The sequence below is a fragment of the Dipodomys ordii genome, unplaced genomic scaffold, assembly GCF_000151885.1.
Source record: "Dipodomys ordii isolate 6190 unplaced genomic scaffold, Dord_2.0 Scaffold14, whole genome shotgun sequence".
Classification (NCBI taxonomy): Eukaryota; Metazoa; Chordata; class Mammalia; order Rodentia; family Heteromyidae; genus Dipodomys; species Dipodomys ordii.
This window is the reverse complement of record NW_012267230.1, coordinates 8,641,725-8,669,319: the sequence shown is the minus strand read 5'-3', so window position 1 is coordinate 8,669,319 and position 27,595 is coordinate 8,641,725. Positions and strand designations below refer to the sequence as shown.

General features: G+C 42.8%; 1 protein-coding gene across 1 annotated transcript in view; it reads right to left on the bottom strand.

Moving 5' to 3' along the window:
* Positions 1–27,595, bottom strand: part of Parn (poly(A)-specific ribonuclease) — a 90,600-nt gene that overhangs the window by 39,914 nt on the left and 23,091 nt on the right. The window contains exons 14-21 of the mRNA XM_013011779.1: positions 26,107–26,150; positions 24,013–24,055; positions 22,527–22,602; positions 19,935–20,045; positions 19,276–19,345; positions 15,046–15,101; positions 13,498–13,584; positions 12,460–12,534 (exon numbers count right to left, since the gene is read on the bottom strand). Of these exons, the coding sequence (XP_012867233.1) occupies positions 12,460–12,534; positions 13,498–13,584; positions 15,046–15,101; positions 19,276–19,345; positions 19,935–20,045; positions 22,527–22,602; positions 24,013–24,055; positions 26,107–26,150 (562 nt within the window). The remainder of the gene's footprint in view (positions 1–12,459; positions 12,535–13,497; positions 13,585–15,045; positions 15,102–19,275; positions 19,346–19,934; positions 20,046–22,526; positions 22,603–24,012; positions 24,056–26,106; positions 26,151–27,595) is intronic.

The window sequence follows — 27,595 nt, the reverse complement described above, 5'->3', positions numbered from 1 at the left end:
TGACCCATAGTTTGAAATCTCTGTGGCCAACCTGCACTGTCACCAGCTGTGTGATGGCACATGTCCCCTAGCTCTGTGGTGGCATGCCCCCCCCCTCCTCTCTGCTAACAGAACTGTCCCTGTCACATGAATCACATCACTCCTCTCCTCCCAGCTCCCCACAACTCTGTTCCTGGCACCAACCCAAATTCATGACTGAGGTGGGGTCCCCACTTCATGCTGCTCTCCGGGCTGAGGCACGTTAGCACCAGTTGCCCATCCATCCCCTCCCCTGCTGAGCCACAGAGCCGCGGGCACCTGCGATTGTCCATCTAGTCATTCTATCATTCCCCGCTCACTGGCTGCAGCTCCATCTGTGTAAATATTGAGACATTTGTCAAAAGATGAGTCCATCTAGTGGGCTCTGTTTTTGGTGACCTCGTTTGTCAAGGGATGGTTTTCATGAACTGAAAAGCACTGTCACAGGTTTTTGGAAGCCATGGGCCATTTGTTACGCTGTGCAGCATTTATAGATGTGGCTGGCCACTTCCCAGATCAGCTCATTCTGGCCTTGGTGTAAGGCTATCAGCTGGAGTAAATGCAAGCACAGCCTTTCAGGCGTCTCCAATGGGACCGCTGACTTCACCCCTTTGGACTCTGTGCCACCGCACATGGGAGAGTGCCATGGGCGCAGCGCACACACCTCTGAGAATGACCAAGCTTTCCAAGGGCAGCACCGTAATTGGACGATCGACTTGGCTCAATACCTGGAAACCCTTTTTAGAGTCCCAGACTTTTTCAAAGAAAATGGATTTTATTTTTAAAAGCCTGCTTTAATCACAGAGAAATGAACAATCCAAGTCCCGTGATTGCCAGACTTGTACAACAGACAAGATGCAAACTTCTAAGGCACACAGCTCCTGTCTCTACCTTCTCTGCCACACTGGGTCGGGCCCACCATGATATCCTCTCTGCTAGGCTACCTCCCAAATCATCCTAGCCCAGGCATGTGTTCCAGTAGGCCTTCCCTGATGGCGATTTCCTGCTGTCCCTGCAGTTCACGCCACCTCCCTCAGGGCATTCTGCCTGACCTTTGTTGCATCCCTCAGTCCTTTCACAAACAAGCACTATGGGTTTCTCCTGACAGCCATCACCTTATAAACCTTGCCAAAGACAGGGCGCTGGTGGCTCATGCGTATCATCCTAGCTACTCAGGAGGCTGAGAGCTAAGGATCCACAATTACAAGCAAGCCTGGGAAGGAAAGTCTGTGAGATTCTTATCTCCAATTAACCATTAGACAACCAGGAGTGGAGCTGTGGCTCAAAGTGGGAGAGCACTAGCCTTGCAAAAAGCTCAAGATAGTGCCCAGGCTCTGAGTTTAAGCCCCATGGCCAAAAAAAAAAAAGGAACAAAATAAAAAAACCTTGCCAAAAACCTCAACTATCCTGCTGTCACTATAAAGACTTCTGTGCATAAAACTATACAGTATCTAGCATCATATAACAGTAAATCAATGTGGAAAAAGAACATACCTCCACCCGAACATACAGTTATAGCTGGGCCGATGGTGGCTCACACCTGTAATCCTAGCTACTCAGGAGGGGAGATAAGAGGATCTTGATTCGAAGTCAACCCAGGCAGAAAAGTCTGTGAGACTCTTATCTCCAATTAACCAAAAGTGCAGCTGTGGCTTAACTGGAGAACATTAGCTTTGAGCACAAAAGCTCAAGAATGGCGCCCACATCGAGTTCAAACCCCGGAACCTTTTCCACCCTCAAACAAACAAACAAAAAAAGCAGGACTGGGAAGGTGGCTCAGTGGTAGAGTGCTTGCCTCCCATGCATGAGGCCCTGGGTTCGATTCCTCAGCACCACATAAGCAGAAAAAGCTGGAAGTGGTGCTGTGGCTCAAGTGGTAGAGCACTAGCTTTGAGCTGAAGAGCTGAGGAACAGTGCCCAGGCCCAGAGTTCAGGCGCCATGACCGACAAAAAACATAAAAAAGCAAAACCTAAGGTATTACAGATGTCATACATATATTGAAACCATGCACACAACTGAAAGGTAAGTCTCCAATATTATCTGCAATTATCTTTGCTAACGCAGGAGAACTAGACTTTCTTGTTGGTCATGGGGCTTGAAAGAACCACAGACATAAGGTCTGAAGCACAGATGCTCATGAGAGTGGTAATTAAAAATGCCACAAATTTGGATTATAGCTGAAGTAAGTTATGTCTGTTGGTAGGAAGAAAACATAATACACCTATTTTTAAAATCAAACTCCTGATGACAAATGTATAATGACATGTTAAGTATAAAGAGAAGGCATTTAAGGGTAAACAAATGTATTTAAGGGCGAACAAATGTAATCATGGTACTCAGGAGACACTGGAGAAAATGTACTATGCAACTTGTGGACAGGAATGGAAGGGAGAAACAGAAAAAGCAAAGGAAGGGGTGACATTGTCCAAAAGAGTAATGTATGCATTACCTCACTTATGAAATGGTAACCCCTCTGTACAAGACCTTAATAATAATAATAAAATTATACTTAAAAAAGAAATATCTGTATTATGAAATGGTAACCTCTCTGTACAATGCCTTAATATTAATAAAATTAAAAACAAGAAAATACAAAATAAGCTTTCTTAAAATGCATTTTAAAGGCAGAGCCCGATAAGTATTGAGAATGTTGTGCAAATTATCATCCAGACACGGTAGAATAAGAAAAAAATATTACTAGTATCATATCTAGGTGGTAAGACTGTAGCAAAATCATTTTCTCCTTTACATGTTCAAATACTTTGTGCATTTCCAACGATGAGTTTGATTTACTTTGAAAACTAGAGACAGGAGAGTAAAACAATAACGTTTTATTTTATTTTTATTGTTGTTTTATTTTTAAAAAAATTACAAGTGACATTGCAACTAAATCTGATGGATTTACTGAATATTCTGATGGTACATCACAGAGCAAGCATTCCCAAATCCATATAACAGATTTTAAAACAAAAAGTAGGCCAGTAGTTTGGAAAAGAACCAAGGAAACAAAGCTTGGAAACTCAGTATCCAGCATGGCACACCCACTTACTCTGTCACACATACACACACACACATTACACACACACACACACACTGTTCTCTGACACTTAACGCTGGTCTTCCATTTGGATTTTTTCTTTTTAAATAACCTTCATTTACGAGGTTAATATTTGCTGGATGTGTCCCAGGGCCTAGGTAATATTGGTAACTGGTTCAAGGACTAGGAAGTGTCTTCTGGCTGGGGAAGGTCTCAGCTCACTCTTGCACCAGCCAAGGATGGCAAAATGCTAATTAGGGAGCAGCCAAGATACAGCCACATACTTAACTCTATCCCATACTGCAAATTCTCAAGAGTAAACATACTAGGGAAACAAGAAGAATATTGATATGTTATTAAATTTTTCCACAGTGCTTTGGATGGATTAAGAATTTTAAAGGGAAAAAAATTCAGTCTATTGGCTCTTATGAGTTTTCACATCAGAAGAGAGCTACAGGGGCTGGACAGGTAGCTCAGTGGTAGAGCGCTTGCCTTGCATGTATGAGGCCCTGGGTTCAATTCCTCAACACTACATAAGAGGAAAAAGCCGGAAGTGGCTCTGTGCTCAAGTGGTAGAGCGCTAGCCTTGAGCTGAAGAGCTCAGGGACAGTGTCCAGGCCCAGAGTTCAGGCCCCACTACGACCCCTCCCCCCCCAAAAAAGAAGAGAGCTACATAAACATACATTTATCACAAATTTTCCTAATAATACTTTTTCCTTTAGCCAACTGAAGTGCTCAATAAGCCACTACAGTACGTACGTGTACACATACACACACACACACACACACACACACACACACACACACGAGATGCATTGGCTAGGCACTGATGCCAGTGGCTCACACCTGTAATCCTAGCTACTCAGGAGGCTGAGATCTGAGTATTGCAGTTCAAAGCCAACCTGAGCAGCAGATCCAAGAGACCAGCAAAAGGTCAGAAGTGAAGTTTCAGTTCAAGGGGTAGAATACCACTCGAGCAAAAAAGTCAAGTGAGAACACAATGCGCTGACTTCAAGCCCCAGTACAGCACAAAAATAGAAGGAAAAGAGAGGAGGAGATACATTGTTTCCAAAATACAGTACTTATAGAAAAAGACATAGTCAGTTTAATCCATAAGATAAACTATCAGCCTCCTCCCACTAAAACAAGCTAATGCAACAGAAATCTTATTTTAAGCCAAGAGGATATTGCCAGCTCACAACTACTCAGGAGGCAGAGTTTAGAAAGATGACAGTTTGAGGCTAGCCCAGGCAAAAAGCCTCAAGACTCATCTCAACTAATAGCTGTGTACAGTGGAGTACACTTGTTATCCCAGCTATGTGGGAAGCTGAGATGAGGATTGCAGTTCCAGGCCAACTTGAGCAAAAATTCACAAGAAGACATCATCTCAACAAAAAAGGCTGGGCATGATGGAGTGTACCTGTCATCCCACAGGGCAAAAAGCAAGACTATTTCAAAAATAACCAGAGCAATAAACATTTTAAAAAGTAAAATAAAAAATAAAGAGCCAAGCTAGGTGCCAGTGGCTCACACCTATAATCCTAGCTACTCAGGAGGCTAAGATCTGAGGATTCCGGTTCAAAGCCAGCCCAGACAGAAAAGTCCCCATAAGATTCTTTTTTTTTTTTGTCAGTCATGGGACTGGGACTCTGGGCTTGGGTGCTGTCCCTCAGCTAGGCTCAAGGCTAGCACTCTACCACCATTGTGCCACTTCCAGTTTTCTGAGTGATTTATTGGAGATATGAGTCTCACGGACTGTTCTGCCTGGGCTGGCTTGGAACCTTGATCCTCAGATCTCAGCCTCCTGAGTAGCTAGGATTACAGGCATGAGTCACTGGCACCCAGCTCCCATGAGATTCTTATATCCAATTAACTACTCAAAACCTGGAAGTGGTGCTGTGGCTTGAGCACAAAGAGGCTCAGGGACAGCACCCAGGCCCTGAATGCAAGCCCCACAACTGATAAAAAAATAAAAAAAGAAGAAGAAGCAGTCAGTGGCTCACATTTGTAATCCTAGCTACTCGGGAGGCAGTTCAAAGCGATCACCAGACAGGAAAATACATGAGACTCTTATCTCCAATTAACCACCAGAAAAAGGCCAAAAGTGGAGCGGTAGATCAAGTGGTAAAGTGATAGCTTTGAACAAAAGAGCTCAGGGACAGAGAACCTAGGCCTTGAGTTCAAGCCCCAGGACTAGCTCAGAAAAAAAAAAAAAGAGAGAATAATAGTAACTAGAGCAAAAAAGGGACTGTTAAACCCAAAGCAAGCAAAAGAAAAAAAAATCATCAAAAGAGCAGACAACAGCAAAATAGATCTCAACTAACAATGCAGATTAAAGTAAGCAAAAAAACTTGGTTTTTATAAAGCTTCACAAAATTGAGTCCTCGCTAGGAAAAAAAAACGGGAACACAAATTACCACTGTCACGAATGAAAAGCAGTTACCATCACAGAGTCTGTGAACAGTTAAAGGATAATACAGGCCCGATAAAGTTGAAAGTAAGCAGCCTTTTAGAAAACTCAGGGCTGAATAATCACCTTCAAAACATAACCCACAGTTCTAATATTTAAGTGTTCAGCACAATCATAAGTTGTGCTTTCAGAAGTATGATTTGATAAGAACACATTTGCGCTGTACTGATGCAAAGCAAAGCCAAGGCTGCTCACCTTCCCAGTGAATTGCCCTGAACAAGCACTGAAGGCTATATATCAAGAATGTGTACTCTAGCCGAACCTGTGCTGGCATTAAACAAAATAAAACTGTTGGATTTCCAACTTTTTTAACATGTCTACCAATTTCTTTTTCATTCTTTTTTTTTTTTTTTTTTGGATAGGGGCTTGGATAGTGCCCCCACTAAGCAATAAAATGTATACTTTCAGGGAAGACATGCTTGGATTTGAAGGACTCCAGGACCACTCAAAGAAGACATACCAAAAGAAAGCAGTGGTTCAGCCTAGATACAAGAGCTGGGTACTGCGAGTGCTGTTTCTACCATCATTCTTTGTTGTTGTTATTGTTGTTGGTTGCTGAGCTTGAACCCAAGGCCTGGGTGCTCTCCCTGAGCTTTTTCCACTCAAGGCTAGTGCTCTAGCTACTTTGAGCCACAGCATCACTTCCGGTTTTCTGGCAGTTATCTGGAGATAGAGTCTCATGGACTTTCCTGTCTGGGCTGGCTTTGAACCTCGATCCTCAGATCTCAGCCTCCTGAGTTGCTAAGATTACAGGCATGAGCCATTGGCACCTGGCATGTCTATCAACTTCTGCTTCATAAAAATCTTTCCTTTTCCTTTTAGTCATTTTTTCTTCTTTTATGTTTTTGGTAAGACAGAAGAATCTTGGTATGTCGCCCAGGCTGACCTCAAACCCATGGTCACCCTTGCCTCAGCCTCCCCAGTGCTGGGATTACAGGTGTTTCCAACCTACTTGGCTTAAAATTGTTCTTGTAATATTTCCAGTGTGCTGCAAAGTCCCACTTTTAAAGAACAAAAATGCTATTTTTCTCAAATCACTTGATTGTTGTTTGTTTGTGTGGGTGGTTTTGGGTGGGATTTCGGTTGTCAGTATGGAAGCTTGAGTTCAGGATCTTGCACTCATTCTGCTTTCATGGCTGGTGCTCTACCACCTGAGCCACACCTTCAGCTCAGCTTTATCCTGGTTAATTGGAGACAGAGTCTTGACTACTTGAAGAATGTCCCAGCTGGCAAGCTTCCAGGTATCAACCTTCTGAGTAGGATTAGACAATTTGACATGAGCCACTGGTACCTAGCTTCAAGCCATTTCTAGAAAAGCTATAGGCAAAGAGAAACTGTCCTAGAATGTACCTAAAGACACTCAAGACAGTGTCTGAGTAGAACTAGAAAAAGCTACAAAATTGAAAATACTGCTGAGCTCTTGCCTCACTTGGCAAAACTACAGTAGGCATGCAAAAATCCCAAGCATCAGCTCACACCTGTAATCCTAGCTACTTAGTAGGCTAGATCCTAGGATCACAGTTGGAAGCCAGCCCAGTCAGGAAAGTCCATGAGATTCTTATCTTCAATTAAGCACCAGAATGCCAGAAGTAGTGCTGTGGCTCAAAGTGATAGAGCACTAGCCTTGAGTGCAAAAGTGATAGTACCCAGACCCTGAGTTCAAGCCCTACAACACTCTGTCTCACTCCCCCAACCCTCCCCACCAACCCCTCTGTCTCCAAACATGAGCACTGAATTCAGGTTTGACTGCTAAGGGTGAAAATTTTCCAAATGATTAGGCTAGATGGCCTTCTCTAAGACCTCAAGTTCCACACTTCCTAAGTATGCCTCACATGAAGCTACAGAAGATGGACACAGGATGCCCTCATGTGGGATTCACGCATCTGATCACGCCAAAGCCCCTAGGTCCTTCGTGGAAGCAGTAAGCAGGGACGGGGGGCAAGGCTTAAGTGGTAGAATGCTTGCCTAGCAAGCATAAGACCCTAAGTTCAATGCCTACTAGCAAAAATAAAAGAAAAACAAATAATGCTGGCCACTAGTAGCTCATGCCTGAAATCCTAATGATTCAGGAGGCTGACATCTGAGGATCGTGGTTTGAAGCCAACCAGGGGCAGGAAAGTTCATGAGACTCTTATTTCCAATTAAGCACCATAAAAGATAGAAGTGCTAGAACAGTAACCTTGAGCAAGAAAGCTCAGAGGAACAGTATCCAGAACATGAGTTCAAGCCCCAGGACTGGCAATAATAAAAATGAAAATAGTAAAAAAAAATAATAACAGCAGCAACAACAAAAAGAGTAAGATTTAAACCAAATGGTAGTCAATAGAAGAATTTAAATAATTAATAGAAGCCGGGTGCTGGTGGCTTACACCTGTAATCTTAGCTACTCAGAAAGCTGAGATCTAAGAATCGCGGGGGCAGGAAAGTCCTCAAGACTCTTATCTCCAATTAACCATCAGAAAACTAGAAGTGGCACAGTGGCTCAAGTGGTAGAGCACTCACCTTGAGCTGAAGAGCTGAGGGACAGCGCCCAGGCCCAGAGTTCAAGCCCCACAACTGACAAAAATAATTAATTTAAATAAATAATAAGGTTTCCCATAAGAAGAAAACTTTCATATTCAAGATGTCAAAAATGATTTTAAAATGTTGCTTAGAATCAGTGATATCAAAAGAAAAAGACAGGTGTCAGTCAAAAAGAAACTCCTGAATATAAATCGGTTTGCATCGGAGAGAAAATAATTACAAGTTGCTACATAAAAGGCATTTAACAATTTTGCAATATTGCACTACTGATCTGACAGGTCCCAGCTCTTACTTGAGTGACCAAGTAATCAGTTTAAGGTGAGCACTAATAGGATCTGCAGCTCATTCCAAAATCCTGATCCCTCTTATCCCTACAACAACTGTGAGGAAAGGACAAATCTCACAATGTCTTTCAAGGAAACATCTGCACAATTTTAAACATCAGAGGAAAACTGCCCAGAGACATCAGATTGTTCCATTATGTATAAAAAGGTATTTCTAAGTCGTAATACCACAAGATCATTTATTCAATTCGGAAATATTGCCCATGTACTTACTGAGGTCAGACTCTACCCTAAAGCACTGTACCCACAATGGTGGACAGGAGTTATGGTCTCTACTCTCAAGATGTACAGTTTCCCTGTGACCACTAAGGAACAGGGTGTGCTGGCTCTGGTCCCCTACAAGGCAGCCACAGGAAACATCTGGGATGGCTGATGTTTATGGCACGGCTGGCTGGGAGGGCACTTGCCTAACATGTTCAAGGCTCAGGGTTCCCCAGCACCACAAAACAAAACAAAAAGGTTATGCAGAGATGAGGCACTTGTCCAGGAAGGGGACGGTTGAGTAAAAGATGTTCGGGCAAAACAAACTATGATTCACTCAATCCCTAGTTATTCCCAGGGGAAGCTAGGGAGAGAGACAAGGCAAGGGGAAGGGAGGAAAAGTATGGTCAGAGGTACAGCATGTTCAGCTTGCTAGGTACTTTGTGAAAAGTTGTCTTGTACAAGAAAAAGAGTATGGGGGGTGGGGGGAAAACACGCTTTAATAGCAAGTCTGTATATTATTAGAAGATGAATGGCTTAGTGCATAGTGGTGCAGGCCTATAATCCCAGCTACTCAGAAGGTTAAGGGAGAATGATTAAGAGTTCAAGTCCAGACTGGGGAACTTGACAAGATTCTGTCGCCAAATAAAAATTTTAAAAGGGCTAGGGAAGCTCAGTGGTAGAGCATTTGCCCAACATGTGTGAGGCCCTAGATTTGATCCCTAGAACAGACAAAAAGTTAAAAAGAAAAAAAATTTAATACAACAGTCCTCTGAGGGGGGTTGGGAGTTCACCAGGGGCTGGGAAGGTGGCTCAGTGGTAGAGCGCTCACCTTGCATGCATGAGGCCCTGGGTTTGATTCCTCAGCACCACATAAGCAGAAAAAGCCAGAAGTGGTGCTGTGGCTCAAGTGATAGAGCACTAGCCTTGAGCTGAAGAGCTGAAGGACAGCGCCCAGGCCCAGAGTTCAGGCCCCACCACCACCTGCCTGCTGCTCATGTCACTCATACAAGCTCAGCTATATGACTCATGCTACTGTGTATGCCAGGCACTAAGGGTTTGGCAGGAGCAAAATGGGCACCACACACCAAATATAGTTTGACACACAGCACCCTGACTCCAGGGACTGTTAGGCAAAATTCTCAGCCTAAAAGTCTGTGTGGGACTGGAAATGTGGCTTAGTGGTAGAGTGCTTACCTAGCATGCATGAAGCCCTGGGTTCGATTCCTCAGTACCACATACACAGAAAAAGCCAGAAGTGGTGTTGTGGCTCAAGTGATAGAGTGCTAGCCTTGAGCAAAAGCATCTCAGGGACAGTGCCCAGGCCCTGAATTCAAGTACCAGGACTGGCAAAAATATAAACAAACAAACAAATTAATATCAGTGTGTAAAGAGGCTTTTGATACTAAGGGATCAATGGTGATTAACATGAGCTACACTGTAACAGAGCCATTGAGAGGAACTCTGACACCCATACACATGATGAGGAATCATTATCATCTTTCCAGTTACATACAATTGATTAGCATGTTAACCATTTCAAAGCACTGTCATGGGTCATAGAAAGGAGGTTAAGCAGGTGTTTTAACAATGACCTACCATTCATCAGACTGTTCCTGGTAGAGGACCAGGTTCTGGCAGGGAATTTCATATCATGATCTCACTTTATCCTCACAGCCATCCTGCAAAGTACCTCTGATCTCCTCCTGTTCACAGCCTTGGAGCCTGTGGTCTGGAGGTTTATATAAGTTGCCCAAGACAGCTGGCCAATAAGGGGGTGGGGCCACAGTTCCCAAGAGGGTCTGACTCCAAAGCCTACGCATCTCCTTCCTTCCTCCTGCAGGGACCAGTCAGGCAGAGAGCAGAGTGTGGACACTGAGCAGGAGGCAGTAACCACAGCTGGGGTGGCAGGTCCCGCTCCGTGTCTTTGAGTTCCAGTTCCGTGGCTTTCAATCTCACTGAGGCTTTCATTCTGACTTTCACCTAGAGGCCTGCCTCCCACTTTAGCTCTAACAAATCCTTTGATCCTTCTGGATTCTCTCTTAAGTCATCTGTCTAAAGATCATGAAGGAATGGATTACGAAAATACGAGTAAGCAAAATCTGAAATTATTCAACAAGTAACATCACCTACACCCTTTACAAGACCATCTGCAGATGTTGTATAACCTGAAATGCATTCACCTGCTATTATTCAGCCTGCTATTCTATAACCATAATAAAAGCCAAAGCTATGCCAAGCTTATCCACATAAGATCATGTGATGCTCAGGAACAGCCTAAGAAGCCCACACTTTGATCCTCACTGTGGAGAGATAAGCAGAAACTCCTCAAAAGTAATTAGCAAGCCTTATTCTAGAGCTAGCTTCTCCTTTTACACACAGCGTACATTCCTGAGATAGACAAAGAACCCAACCAAAACACCAAAATTCATACATTTGTAGGTGTTCATACTTAAGTATTCATGTGTTACAGTAGTAGAATTAAATAATCTTAGGGTATGGCACATTGTGAAATCAAAAGAAAACACACCTCACTTAAAATTCTCACACCTTAACATTTTCAAACACCTGGATGCTTGAAATCTATTTGGATATGGCTTAACAATATTTTTTTCACCATTTTACTCAATAACTTTCCATCTTAAGAAAACCATGTTTAGTGATGTTAAGTGTGAAAACTTTTAAGGACACAAGAAATGTGGCAGTCCATCTTTAAAGAATTCTTTTTTTTTGGGGGGGGGGTTAGTGATGGGGCTTGAACTCAGGGTCAGGGCACTGTCCCTGAGTTTTGCTTAAGGCTAGTAGTCTCTCACTTTGAGCCACAGATCGACTTCCAGTTTTCTGGCACTATAATTAGAGACCAGAGTCACACAGACTTTCTTACCTAGGCTGAACTGTGATCCTCAGATCTCCACCTTCTGAGTATCTAGGATTACAAACATGAGCCACTCATGCCCAGCTCAAAATACTATTTTTAAATGCAAAGAAAGCCAGGTGCTGGGGCCTTACACTTGTTATCAATCCTAGCATTTCAGAAGGCTGAGACCCAAAGGATCACCATTTGAAGCCAGCCCAGGTAGAAAAGTTTATGAGACTTCATATCTAAAATAGCCATCAAGCTGCACAGGAGGCTCAAGAGGAAAGCACCTACCCTAGCAAGTAATATTACTCCCAAGTTCAAACTCCAGGATGGAAAAAAAAAAATCCTGCAAATGAAGTATCCCTCAGTTTGTTTGTAAAACAAAAAAAAATTTGATATAAATTTTAGAGAATAAATACATGAGATATTTATGAATAAACAGGAAAATACAAAGTGTGGCTACTCAGTTCAGGCATTACTATTTGGTGACCTACCCAGTCCTCTCAACTGATTACTTGGAATTCTCAAAGTATTCTTACAAATGTACTTAGAAATCACTTTAGAAAGAGTGCAATGGGGACTGGGAAGGTGGCTCAGTGGTAGAGTGCTTGCCTCATATGCATGAGGCCCTGAGTTCGATTCCTTAGCTCCATATAAGCAAAAAAAAAAAAGCTGGAAGTGGCACTGTGGCTCAAGTGGTAGAGCGCTAGCCTTGAGCTGACGAGCTGAGGGACAGCGCCCAGGCCCAGAGTTCAGCCCCCACAACCGACAAAAAAAAAAAAAAAAGAGTACAATGGAAAGGAATGGAGTATAGGCAAGTGATTTAAAGTAGATATACTATGGTAGCATGTCTAATGAATGCAGAACCTTGGCTCATTTTCTCACCTTCCATGATACTAATTATTTCCTTTATTTTAGAGACAAGGAAATGGTGGAATCCATAGCCCCTAAGTTGGAGGTGAGCCCCCACTGTTACTACCCCAAGCTGATGTTGAAGACACTTACCAATCTTAACTAGGTCAGGCTGGCTGAGAGAAACGAAGGCCGATGTGTCATCAATCCAGGATATGTGAATGTTACCTGTTAATATTTAGTTAAAAATAAAGTAACCATCTGACCATTTTAGAGAGCTTTGGGATTTACTTTGCAACCTGACCTGTTTTAATCAAGTGTGGAATATGAGAGAAAAGACCTGGTATAAAACTTGACCTGATCTGTGAAAACGTAATCCTTCGCATCAGTTATTTCTTTTACAACTTCAAGAGAAAAACCACACCAGGGAAAATAAGAAGCTATTAGAAATTTATTTTAAAAACAAAAGAAAGAAAGCTGAGTGAAAGCACAGGCACTGAATTCAAGCCCCAGTACACATCTGCCTCATACACATCTTGTATCTTGGTCTGTAGACATCTGCGTTTGTTGCTTTAATTATTTTAGCTCAAGTTCTCTGCCTGCCCTTATGAAACAAGCTTTCTCTCTGAATTGAATCTTTTATTTTGTTCTGTTTTAGTGACAGTCCTGGAACCTGAACTCAGGGCCTGGGCACTGTCTCTGAATATTTATGCTCAAGGCTAGAGCTCTACCAGTTGAACCACAGGTCCACCTCTGGCTTCTTGGTGGTTAACTGGAGAGTAGAGTCTCATGGACTATCCTAGAGTCTCACAGACTTTTCTGCCTGAGTTAGCTTTAAACTGAGATACTCAGATCTCAGCTTCCTGAGTAGGTTGGATTACATATATGAGCTACCGTTACCCAGGCATTGAATTTAATCTTAAAAATTATTTTCCCTGGTCAGTTGTAAGGTCAGTTACAGTAATGGCATCTTGATTCCATGAATTATTAACACTCCATAGGGAAATATTATTAAAAGCCCTTCAGCATACATTAGTACAGGAAAATCCCACAAGTAAAATTAAAACATTGTCTATTTACACTCTTCCACACCCAAGCTAGTTTGCCTATGCCCCTATACAAAACAAAACAACAACAAAAAAAACCCCACCAAAACCTAAGAAGGTATATCTGTGCCTGGCTTTTACCTACCAAAGGCACTGAAGAGCTGGTAAAGGTCGCTGGTTTTCCATTCCTTAGGGAATGTCACATGGAGAACATGGTCACGTTTAGGCTGCACTAAAAGACAAAGTGTGACAAGGGTTCTGAGTTGAAAATCGATCAAGGAAACCAAGGCCATAGGAGCCTGCGGACCTGCCACTCCATTCATGATCACTAGGCAGCTCCAGAAAGTACCCTTAGTACTGGTGGGGTTTGAGGTTCTGACAATTTCAGAGAACCTACAACACCCTCCCTAGCCATTTCACAGAGAAGCACATTCTCTCCTGAGTTCCTACACAAATCATCTACAGGAAAACCTTGCTGCTCTGTTCCAGAGACTTAGCATTGCATCTTCTTTTCAGTTGGATGTCCACAGGTTTATTTCATTTCCCAGTCAACAATTCACTACTCAAGTTAAATGGAGTAAGTAGAGCTGATCCTTCCTCACAATCTCATGTTCCAATCCCAGATCCCTTATCTGTGCAACTATATCCAAGAGGTCTACCTAACTTCTGTGTCCACTCAAAACTACGAACTGAGAGTGGCCACAGTGAGCTTCAACTGTTGTGAGAGTGCGTACTCCACATGGAGCAGAACCAAGTGTGCCTCAAATTGGCATGGCATGATTATGGCCAACCTCAGCACCCCCTTTCTGCATGCCAGCCAATTATAGGCATTAAGGGAGGTAAAAAAAAGAACAATAGAGCCAGGCGCTGGTGGCTCACGCCTGTCATCCTCGCTACTTAGGAGGCTGAGATCTAAGGATCACAGTTCAAAGCCAGCCTGGGCAGGAAAGTCCGTGAGACTCTTATCTCCAATAAACTACTAGAAAACTGGAAGTGGTGCTGTGGCTCAAGTGGTAAAGCACTCGCTTTGAGCTGAAGAGCACAGGGAAAGCACCCAGGCCCAGAGTTCAAGTCCCACGACCAACCAAAGACAAAAGACAAAAAAAAAAAAAAGAACAATGGAAGGCAAGTGGGAAGCAGAAGAAAGTATCAGTAGAGCCCCTCTTCTCCCCCAAAGACACCCTGGCCTTCCAAGGGTTTTATGTGGTTAATTTTGGGTTATTTTATATTTGGATGGAATCCAGGGCCTATAGCACACATAACACTGGACACACCGACTTGCAAGGTTCTTAATGGAAAAAGAAATCAAGCCACTAAATTTAAACATATGCATAATCAACTAATTGGAAAATAGGAATTTAACAAGTGACTGACATGGGGAGCTTATCTTAACATCTGTTATAAATATTTATAGGAAATAAGGAAATTAGAATTCTGAGGGAAAACAAAATAATGAAGAGAAGATACAGTTCTTCAAGATTCAGCCCATGCATAAACTGGAAAATGTGAGTAGAGAGATGACTAATGCAGGCCCAGGGGTGCCATTAATTCAGGCACTGCAGTGCTGTCAGCCACAGAACTGCTGCCCAGTGCTAATGAGAAAAGCGCCTTTTCCATGGTAGATTTCCTGCCGCCCCTCCCAGGCCACACAAGGAAATGTACAGATTCAATGAGGAAATAAAACTTTACTCACAGTCTGGTCCTTCCAGGTTTAGATAGGGGATGTCCAGGATCCTCATAAGAAATAGCCTACAAAAAAAGAGAAGGAAAAAAAAAAAAAAGGTTAACAGACTTTTTTTTTTGCCAGTCTTAGGGCTTGAACTTAGGGCATGGGTAAGGTCCCTGACCCTTTGTGCTCAAGGTTAGTGTTCTAGCTCTTGAGCTACAGCTCCACTTCTGGCTTTCTGATGGTTAATTGGAGATAAGAGTGTCATGGACTTTCCTGCCTGGGCTGGCTTCAAATCACCAATCCTCTGGTCTCAACCTCCTGAGCAGCTAGGATTACACAGGTGTGAGCCGCAAACACCTGGCAAGACTTTTTTTCTTGGGCTGGGAAGGTGGCTCAGGGGTAGAGTGCTTGCCTTGCATGCCTTGAGGCCCTGGGTTCGATTCCTCAGCACCACATAGGCAAAAAGAAAAAAGCTGGAAGTGGTGCTGTGGCTCAAGTGGTAGAGCGCTAGCCTTGAGCTGAAGAGCTGAGGGACAGAGTTTAGGCCCCACGACCGGACCCCAAAAAACAAAAAAAAAAAAAGAAAGAAAAGAAAATCAGTAATGAGAAAGTTGAAAGAAAAGTTCTGCACAGAGCTTGCCTTGTTAGTTAGTCCAAAGGCTGCAAGATGGGAACAAGCCTGAGCCATCTTCCCAACTTCCAATTAGCAGGAATGGTATATGAACTGACTGCTAGGGCACCGGCTTTTTCCTTTCAGGAAGTGCAAAGGCACTGTGGGAATGTGCCAATCTCACAATCAGAAACAAAAGCCCACATCACTGGTTGTCATCTGACAGTCTAACAAAGGCCACCCCTGGTTAAGACGGCCATCTCACCACTACACACCATAGCAACCATTTGTGTCTGTCTTCTCCAGTAGGACTTTAAAAAGCCCACTTGTTGATTACAACTGTCATGTCACTTGTTTTCCTTTATTTGCAAGGCATTCTGTTACGTGTGAGATGATTTTAATGAGCTTTAGTTAGATAACAATATATTGTGTGCTTTGGGTAGAGATGACATTCTACTTAATAGCAAATTACAAAAGCAAGCCAACTGCCCAACAAGCAATTAGTCTGGCTTCACTGACCTGCAATTAAGGCCCATCACTGGCAGGCATTGGGAGGCTGAGCAGGTTTTGATCTCATTTACAAATGGAGCCATCGGCCGGAACAGCACTGCTCTGAGCATGACAGGAAAACCCCACTAAGGCCCTCAGTGGCCTGAGAATTTGGAAGACCAACAATTTAACAATAATATGGCTAAGAAACTTGATTAGGCTCACATGAATCAGTAGGCTCCTTGTACATGTTTTACCCAACTAAATCGGTACTGCTTACAATACTAAGAAATAGCAAGACACATCAAGTGCCCAGCCAAGTAGATTCTTCATGGTAAGGATTCTGATAACCAAAACCTAGAAAGTTATTCCTGTGTTAGAATAAACTGTTTTTATGCTTTATGGTGACACATGACTATAATCTTAGCACTCAGGAAACTAAGGCAGGAATATATCCAATTCAAGCCTATAGGGAGCTACCTAGCAGGATTTTGTCTCAAGAAACAAAACAACAAGGAAATGGTTAGCAAGACCCCCATTCCAACAAGCAAGATGGTACTGTAGTGAATGCCTTAGATCCCAGCTAAAGGGATCAGTCTGAGGCCATCCCTGAGCCAAAAAAAAAAGGCATCAGACCATTTCTGAAAAGCAATATAAAAAAAGGCAAGGGGATGTTTTGTCATTGTTGTTGTTGGTCATGGGGCCTGAACTCTGGGCCTGGGTGCTGTCCCTCAGCTCTGCAGCTCAAGGCAAGCACTCTACCACTTGAGCCACAGTGCCACTTGCAGCTTTTTCTACTTATGTGGTACTGAGGAATCAAACCCAGGGCTTCATGCATGCAAGACAAGCACTCTACCACTGAGCCATGGTTCAAACCCAGCCCAGGCAGGAAAGTCTATGAGGCTTAATCACCAATTACTCACCAAAAAGCTAGAAGTGGAACTGTGGCTCAAGTGGTAGAGGGCTAGCCCTAAGCAAAAACTCTCAGGGACGCACATAGGACTGGCAAAAAAAAAAAGTAAAAATAGTGTATTTTGAGAGAAACTCTCACTTGGTAGCCCATGTTGGCCTAGAATTTGAAATCTTCATCTTAATAAATTCTGTGATTACAGATGTGTACCACCAATCCAGACCTATTACTGAATCATCTACTGAGACCATCCCAAGATGACAGATGTTTATTATATCAAATGTAATAAAGGTGTTTTTATACCATATATGTCTAGAAGAGTGTCCTTAAATGATTTTAGAGGGTCCCGTTGTGCCTTTTTCATGGCCTGGTTACCTCCCACATGCTGCTTTTGGTTGAGAGTCAAGAGAACCAAGGCACAAGGTTAGGACAAGACATCTGCCATCATGGGATGTGGGAAAATGGTTTGCCTTCTTTCATCTTGGTCTCTTTTAATCAATTCATGGAAAGCTAGTCTTAGAGAAAATCTTCTGACCAAGTCCTTTGAGACTGGAAAGAGCTAAAAATACTCTTTTACTTTCTTATACCACAGAAAGCACAAAGTCAGGCATTGGCCTTCTATTTTATTGAGTCATCTGTCTCTGCAAGACACCCTGGATTCTCTTGAAGATAGCTTTTTACAAAGTGTTTTCTGAAGGACAGTTATTTTCCATTTACCTTGGTTCTTAGAAAAAGGCAGAGGAGGCTGTGAATGTGGCTTAGTGGTAGAGGACTTGCCTGGCATGCATGAAGCCCTGGGTTCGATTCCTCAGTACCACATACACAGAAAAAGCCAGAATTGGTACTGTGGCTCCAGTGGTAGAGCACTAGCCTTGAGGAAAAGAAGCTCGAGGACAGCACCCAGGCCCTGAGTTCAAGCCCCAGGAATGGCAAAAAAAAAAAAAATGCAGGGGAATGAGCATGCTGTTCTCTGTAAGTGAGAGGATGCTTGTTCAAATGCAAGCCCTGATCTGAATAGGATTCCACATAGAATTTTATCTTCAGGGACAATGCTGCCTTGGGTTCTTTCTAAAAAGAACTGGTGAGATGAGCTATATAGCAGGTGATGACATGCCCTTGGACAAACTGCTTGTGCCTCTTCAAGTACAGAATAACTATGTGCCTTCCTCCAGGTCGTAAGGGTTGCATGAGATGGGAAGACTTTTGCTAGTCTGTAAGACTGAGTGAATATCCAGAATTAGTGTTCTCCTTTCTAGAAGTATTATGTCATAATAGTGGGAACACACACAAGAAAAGCTTTTTAGGAGATAGGAGTCACAATCCACACAACTCCCTGGTAGGCAATTAGAAGGCCAGAACTACCAATGCTTCCAAGAGACCACTTTGGGTAATGTTTGTTGGTAGGTAGGGTTTACTTCCTTCCCAATATTTTTTTTTTTTTTTTTGTCGGTCGTGGGGCTTGAACTCTGGGCTTGGGCGCTGTCCCTCAGCTCTTCAGCTCAAGGCGAGCACTCTACCACTTGAGCTACAGCGCCACTTCCGGTTTTCTGGTGGTTTATTGGAGATAGGAGTCTCACGGTTTTTCCTGCCCGGGCTGGCTTTGAACCGCGATCCTCAGATCTCAGCCTCCTGAGTAGCTAGGATTACAGGCGTGAGCCACCAGCGCCCGGCCTTCCCAATATATTTAATAAATTATTTTTCCCCAGGTCAACTCCTATTTTCAAATAGCATCTGAGTTACTAGAGATGAGAAATATTTGATTCAAAAATATATGACAAGCTGGGCACTGGTGGCTCACGCCTACAATCCTAGCTACTCAGAAAGCTGAGATTGAGGGTTGCGGGTCAAAGCCAGCCCAGGCAGAAAAGTCCGTGAGACTCTCATCTCCAACAAACTACCCAGAAAAAAGCCAGAAGTGGCAATGTGGCTCAGGTGATAGAACACTAGCCTTGAGCACAAAGAGGCTCAGGGATAGCACCCAGACCCTGAGTTCAAGCCCCAGGACTGGCAAAATACACACACACACACACACACACACACACACACACACACCAGTGCCTTATCACCTCAAAATACACACACACACACACAAACACACCAGTGCCTTATCACCTCAAAATACACACACACACACACACACACACACACACACATACACACACACACACACACCAGTGCCTTATCACCTCAAGAGCCTGGGCTGGTTGATGAGACGACTGGGGGGCTGGCACCTCTTACTACTTACTTGTTAAAAAAAGGCTCGATGAGTTTTGATCTGGCAGACACATGAATTTTTGGTGGACCAAGAAAAGAACCTAAAGAAGAAGAAAATAAACAGGTGTAAACCTGGTCAAGTGGACAGCACCTGAAAATTCAACAGAACACAGCGGATTATATCGACAACTGTGATTCGGCAAAGATAAAAGGTGCTTTCAAGAGCTAAGTATCGGCAGTTGATCTCTGTCTATCCCCCACCCCGGCCCCTCCAACTCCTAACTCAGAACTTCTGCCATGGTGAGTGGACTCTAGGGAAACAGTAGTTACATGGCAGAAGTTTGCGCTTCCCCATCCCAAATTCCTCTGTGGAATCCTCGTTCCCCCCCCCACACACACACACAATGGTGTCTGAACAAGAAACATTTGGGACACAGCTAAAGGGAGACATGCAAGAGCTTCCCCTCTTTCTGTTCTCCACTATGTGAGGGTTGCTGCAAACCAGAACACCAGATGTGCCAGAACCTTGATCTCAGCCTTCCCAGCCTCCAGTGCCACAAGAAACAACTATCTGTTGTCTGGGCCCCCCAATGTATGGAAACTTTTTACTGCAGCCAGGGCTAAGCAAGGGAGCAGGGGAGAGCCCCTGAAGTCTGGAGGGTGAGTGAGGAGAATGGAGAGAGGCGGTACCCAGGTAATCAGCCATGGAGATGAAGCACAGTCCGGTGATATAAGCATCGTAGCCGGCCTCGTGGAGCTGCTCGGAAGCTGTGTTGTAACTTGGAAAACCTTCTGCACTTTCTACAGAGAAAAAAGAAAAGAGGTTTCCCTGGGACATCACAAAATGTGAAAAGCAGCAAGCACAATGCCCGATGATCCAAACCACTAGGGCATGCAGTAAGCAGGAAAACAAAAAATTGCCTGTTTCTTCATTCTGTCCATGCACTACCTTGTAAGGGGAAGATAACAGAGTTACTGAAGATGAGAATTCTGGTCCAGACTAGTTACACTATTGGCAGGAAGACAGTAAATATCCCCACCAGAATCCACACCAAAATCACCCTAAGGCAAGGTATTCCTTCTCTGATTGCTTTCAGAGGACACGAAAGCAAGTTCTTCCCAACACACATCAATTGCATCAGGACTCCGGTTACACTGTCTCAATGTCAATCTCTGTTGCACCACTTTGTGTGTGTGTGTATGCGCATGCATGCGCACACACACGCACATATGCATACATGTAGGTACTGCAGCTTGAACTCAGAGCCTAGACATTTTCCCTGAGCTTTTTCACTTGAAGATAGCATTTTACTACTTGCGCCACAGCTCTACATACAGGTTTTTGGTGGCTAATTAATTGGAGCTAAGAGTCTCACAGCCGGTGGCTCATGCCTGTAATCCTAGCTACTCAGGAAGCTGCGATCTGAGGATCATGGGTCAAAGCCAGCCCAGGCAGGAAAAGTCCGTGAGATTCTTATCTCTAATAAACCACTCAGAAAACCAGAAGTGGCACTGTGGCTCAAGTGATAGAGTGCTAGCCTTGAGCTGAAGAGCTGAGGGACAGCGCCCAGGCCCAGAGTTAAGCCTCACGAACGACCAAAAATAAAAATATTTTAAAAAAAGAGTCTCACAGACTTTTCTGCCCAGTTATCAGATCTCAGCTTTGTGAGTAGCTGGGATTACAGGCTTGAGCCACCAGCGCCCAACTCACTCCACCATTTATGCACTGCTTGACTGTTCGCCTCTGATCTGCAGTTTTGTAAAATGGATATATAACCATCAAATTGTCACAAGTCTTTGTAAAGGTCAAATGTTGTAACACAAAGCTCTTACCTAGTGTCTGATACATACTACACACTCACTACTTGTTATCTCTCCATACCCCGGCATTTCCACATCAATGCCACCCTCTACCATGTTTCCAAACCAGCAGCACCATCACCTCAAAGACAGATCAGAACTTGCTATAATCTACCCTTAGGTCATTACAAAAACAACACTTTAACATTATTATCACACTGATGGACACACGTGTTGACAGCATGAAATCTGGAAAGCAAGACCTGTTACATTCCCTGCCAGATACCTGAATTGCAAATGGAAATGAGAGGCTAAAACTCTTGCTCATCAATAATTATTTCCTAAGAGTCTAGGAATGAATGTTAGAAAGGCTACTGCAAGCATGAATGGAAATTAACGGTGAAAGGCTGTAGCTGTTTTAGTCAATAGAAGGCTCTTTAAGCAAGAATTGGTTAAGCTCTGGTAAGTAGCAAATATTACATTGAATGTCTTTTTTTAAAAAAACCTTCTAATATGGCCTGATAGGGACCTAAGTAATATCCTCAAAATGACCACCAGCAAACACTCGTTATTTCTCAAATCCATTATTCCACTGTACTGGCTTCCCTACCATCTACCCATACATCATCTTAACTCTTTTCTTGGACCATTACCCAGAAAAGGAAGCAAGTCATTATAATCTAGGTACTTTAATACCTCACAGTGTCAATGTTTGAGCCATTAGTTCTATTATCAATGTCTTCAGAAGTCCTCAGGCCACTGCTGATATAAGGATAACTATAGTTTAAGCAGCAAATTAGGCTGAAGTACCAGGGATGTACTTCCCCAAGGTTTACCAAACACCAAGTGGTAGCCACATCCATGAGAAAAACCCCTGCTCACCTCTGGTTAGGAAGTGTTTCCACTTCCAAAACCAGCTTAGAAGGAAGAAGGGCACGTGGCTCAATCTCTCAGTAAACCAGTTGGGGGAATTTTGTTTTTTCAAGTATGGTCTTGCTACATAGCCCAGGAAGGCCTTGAACACACAATTATGTCCCTCCTCAGCTTCCTGAGTATTGAGATTACAGATGTGCATCACCAGATCTGGCATTCCTGGGCTTTTGTGAGGCAGAAATGTATTTTTTCATCTTACTCCTGACAACCAGCAACTTTCAGGCTCTGCTTTAACAATACACCATCTAAAAGGAGGTGTTGAGTTTTGGAAGAATTACAAGCATTAGGAAATAAATGCCTTGAGGCTTTAATTGCTAAACTTCTCAATGAAGCCTTTCTACCCAACCTGATTAATATAAGGTAGAGGTAGATTTCAAAGATCAACTTTATTCAGAAAATGGTAATTTGGCACAGGACATAAGCAAATTAACTTGGCCCAAATCTATAAATAAATATGCACTATAGTTTGAAAAGGACTTCATTTCTTTTTCTATAGTATACATCAATGGTTATCACTAACAGGGTTTTCAGGCTTAATAATATTCTTACCAACTTTAGGAGGATTGAAAGGTGTCTCTTTTAACCGCTTTTCCAGTTCTGCAAGGGATGTGTTGTTAATGATTTCCTGAAAAGCAGGAAGTCAGGATTATAACTCTGCACTCTCAGTACAATATACACCCGCCAAAGAGATGCACTTCTAGGACACACACACACACACACACACACACACACACACACACACGCACACACACGCACACACACACACAAAGCACATTTCGTGCTGCCCCCTTGTGTTCTTTAGAAGCCATTATTTTATGTGAAAAAGTAACATGTTTAATTTTCACTCTATGGAAAGAACAACCAGCTGAATGTGGTGGTACATGTCCATAATCCCAGAATTTGGGGGATGAGACACAACTTGTACTACATAGCAAGACCCTGTCTGTAAAAGAAAAAAAAAGTTGGTATTTCTTTATTTAGTTTTTGTTTTGGCAGGACTGGGATTTTAACTCAGGACTTCACATCTGCTAAGCAGGCATCCTGATGCTTGAGTCACATCTCTAGCCAAAAAGAGTTTTATGAATAAAACCAAGCCTACAGGCATTCTGAGCTGGGGCTGGGGTTCAGGGGTAGAGATCCTGTCCAGTAAGCACCAGGCTCTGACCTGCTCCCAGAAAACTACTCTGTTCTGGTACTGATCTCAATTATATAAAGTCCTTCACACTATTCTAAAATAGAAAATGTATGTAAAAAGTAAAAATTAATTAATTAATTAATTAATTAAAAAGTTAGACTGAAGGTAGGAGGATCAAGATTGAGTTTAACCTGGACTACACAGCAAGATCCTGTTTCAAAAAATTGTACTAATTATAATAATAAAAAATAATAATAATATAATATATAATAAATATACTAAAATAAACCAGACACTAATGGTTCAGGCTTGTAATTATAACTACTTGGGAGGCTGAAATCTGGAGGACTGCAGTTGGAAGTGAGCATGGGCAATAAAGTCCAAGATTCTATCTCCAAAATAACCAGCCAAAAAAGCTGGGTAAGTGATGTGAATCAAGTGGTAGAGAGCCAGCTGAGCAAGCAAGCTGAGCAAGAGCTTGAGGCTCTGAGTTCAAATCCCAGTACTGTCAAAAATGAATAAAAAATAGGTAAATATTTTTTAAAAGAAAATATATCCAAAATGTAAGGAAAAGAAAATAGAGAAAGGATGAACTTTGTACATATATAACCTACTCGGAAATAAATTATATATTTTAATATTAAAAGCCAACATTCAAAAGGAATGGAAAGAACCTAATTCAACCATCCAAAGATAACTGCTGTTTACATTTGATTTATTTATCTCTCCTTCCTTCCTTCCTTCTTTCTTTCCTTCCTTCCTTCCTTCCTTCCTCCCTCCCTTCCTTCCTTCTTCCTGTTTCTTCTTCTCTTGGAGGCAAATGGTAATCTCAAAGCTATTAGTAGTTCATTCAAAACTCACAATACAGCTTATTAGTAATAGTTCAAATTTAAATAATACCTTAAAAGGCTGTGTGCTGGCCATCAATTTAGTATCCAAGAGCCTAAAGAAGAATTTTAAGAAGGTAAACAAAATATAGGTCAATATTCAAAGTGCATTTTAGTCAACACAAAGTACAGCATTGCATATATAAAATACTAAAGCAGACGGGCACAAGTGGCTCATGCCTATAATCCCAACTACTCAGGAGGCTGATTGCTGAGGATCACAGTTCAAAGCCAGCCCAGGCAGGAAAGTCCATGAGACTCTTTTCTCCAACTAACCACCAGAAAGGTGGTACTGTGGCTCAAGTGTTAGATCACTCCTTTGAGCTGAGGAGCTCAGGCACAATGCCCAGGCCCAGAGTTCAAACCCCAAGACCTATTAAAAAAAAAAAAATTAAGCAGACAGGGACACCAAGCATGTTAGCCATATTGGACCCAGTCATGGCATCATGGCACATTAGTCTGGGGATTCGATGCCATGCCCAGGAACTTAGCAGGATGAACAGGGCAATCCACACTCTAACATTTAAGGGAATATTCCAGACTGGTTTGTGCCTGAGGTATGTGGTGGGCATCAAGGTCAAGAGAGGAGTCAAATGCCCTCATGGTTTGTTAACACTGTCCAAATACTCATCTTCACCAATCACTGCCATCTACTGTTGCTACCTAGATTTGGATGCATACATTCAGATCGGCCCAAACGCTGAGTTCCTAGCTTCATGCTGTTGTTAACTTCTTACTGCTCTATTCCAGAGACTGAGACTGACCAATGTGGAAACTGTAGCTCTCCACTTCTCTTCACATCAATGGGAAAGCTGGATATGACAGAGACAGCCCAGCTGAAGGAAGCACCTAGAGGACACACATGGATGACCTGTGCTCTTATCAGACATGTACTAGGTGCTTATCAGGATCAGCACTGACTTGAGATGAAAGAAAATAAATCTATAGCCAGACAGATACTTGACCACAGCATCATGCTCTCTGTTGGACATGCTGGTAATTATGAGAACATACCGGAGTATCACAGAAACCTTTCTCCACCAGCAAGATGTGAAATGACAAAGAAAGTCACTATCTGTGCTCACTCAGCTCAAATTCTTATTCTTTTTTTTGGTTAGTCGGGGGTTGGGGGTTGGGGGGTGGGGGTGGGCTTGAACTCTGGGCCTGGGCACTGTCCCTCAGCTCTTCAGCTGAAGGCAAGCACTCTACCATTTGAGCCACAGCGCCACTTTCGGTTTTCTGTGTGGTTTATTGGAGACAAGAGTCTCACAGACTTTTCCTGCCTGGGCTGGAGCTGGCTTTGAATTGTGATCCTCAGATCTCAGCCTCCTGAGTAGCTAGGATTGATTACAGGCGTGAGCCACCAACTCCCTGCTTCAAATTTTTCTTTTCTTTTCTTTTCTTTTTTTTTTTGTCGGTTGTGGGGCTTGAACTCTGGGCTTGGGTGCTGTCCCTACACTCTTCAGCTCAAGGTAAGCACTCTACCACTTAAGCCACAGTGCCACTTCTAGTTTTCTAGTGATTTATTGGAGATAAGAGTCTCACAGACTTTCCTGCCCAGGCTGGCTTTGAACCGTGATCCTCAGATCTCAGCCTCCCGAGTAGCTAGGATTACAGGTGTGAGCCACCGGTGCACAGCCCAAATTCCAATTCTTAATGGGATAACTAAATAGTCATCATTTTCTTTTGTCTTTTTTTTTTGTCAGTTATGGGGTTTGAACTCAGGACCTGGGTGCTGTCCCTGAGCTCTTCAGCTCAAGACGAATGCTCTACAACTTTGAACCACAGTGCAACTTCTGTTTTTCTTGTGGTTAATTAGAGACAAGAGTCTCATGGACTTTCCTGCCAGGGATGGCTTCAAACCACAATCCTCAGATCTCAGCATCCTAAGTAGCTAGGATTATAGGCATGAGCCATCTGCGCCTAGCTTAGTCATAATTTTCAAATACCCCACAATCACAAAGTTGGCTATATTAAACCCTTTCTAGCCTATAGGAACTGGGTTCTACTCATGACCTAATGGCTTTCATGAATTACTACATAACTATTTGTACCGTCCATGTCACAGTGACTTGTAAATGCAAGACAAATCCTCGAAGAAACCAACCTGGGGAAGACACACGCTGTCATCTCCTTAAACTCATTCAAGTCCTAAAAAAAATAAGAGAATGACTGGTTACAATTTTCTAAGACACTCACAGTATTCAAAACATACATTAGCAGCCCAGGCTCATAGCTGTCTTCTCAAACAAACCACCATACCTCACACAGGCCTTGAGCTACAGCTAGACTGCAAAACCCATTTGTAATGATCACTTTTTAAAAACTCCCAAATCTTTACTGTTTGGGAACCACAGAACCTCATAACTGACCTTACCATACCCATAATAGCCAAATTAAAGGGTATTTATGGCCAAAAGGGAGGAGTTTCTATTCTAGGTAGAAAAGCAAAAAGAAAACAAAAGAAGTCCTAGTAACAGGAAATAGGTTGTGTTCTTTTATTTAGACTTCATGGAAGTGGCAATGTCACATTAGAGTCTATATAGGAAATGCCCCTATTATAAACTAGTTCATACCTCTTCTGGGACCATCCTTTAACGCTAGTTGAAATGGCTACTCTTTTCCAACAGACACACGATTCCTGCCTTAAGTACTCAGAAAATTGCTAAATGGCACTCACAGCAAGTGCCTAAATTAGACTACTCATTTCCTAAGTTTATTTTGATCAGGAAGCCTAGAGCAGAAATGAGAGTGCTCTAATTTTGAATTAACTCATTTACATACATAATTGCCAAGCTAGCCTGGAGAGTCACACTCCTGACCCTGCGTGAACCACACTTCTCTCTTCAGCATTCCTCATGCCTCACAGGAAACTGCCGTTTCCAATTAGCTTCTCAAGCCTGTAAATGCAGTCTGTACTTAGCTGGCTTGAAATATTTACCAGTTTTAATGGTTATCGTTAAATTAATGGACAAGGCACAAGCGTGGTTTCAATGCTAAGTCAAACGAAAATGCCAGGATGACTGTCTACAATCTCTCAATGCTGCCATGAATCCTCAAGCAAGAAAAAGGCAGAAGGATGGGACCTCCAGGCCCAATATCTTCTGAAAGATCTGTTCAAAAGCAGTCTCACAAGGAAATTGCTCCTAAAAAGGCACTTCTAAGATAGGGATTCTGTGGTATACACTGGCTGCTTTATTTTTGTGTGCCAATCCTGGAACTTGAACTGGGGGCCTGGCACTGGCCCTGAGCTTCTTATGCTCAAGGCTAGCTAGCACTCTACCACTAAAGCTACAGCTCTACTTCTGGCTTTTTGCTGTTTAACTGGAGATAAGAGTCTCACAAACTTTCCTGCCTGGACTGAACTCAAACTGTGATCCTCAGATCTCAGCCTACTGAGTAGCTAGGGTTACCAGGTGTGAGCCACCAGTGCCCAATTCCGTAGTATACTTTGAAACAAAAATATGTGGTATCTGTACATGTAAGAGCTCTGCCATTTCAAAAGTGTTTTCTTATTTATTCTCACCACTTCTTCTGAAGGTAGAAGAAAACTAGCTTCTCCCTCTGACAATGTTAGAGCATATGTAAGTAAATTA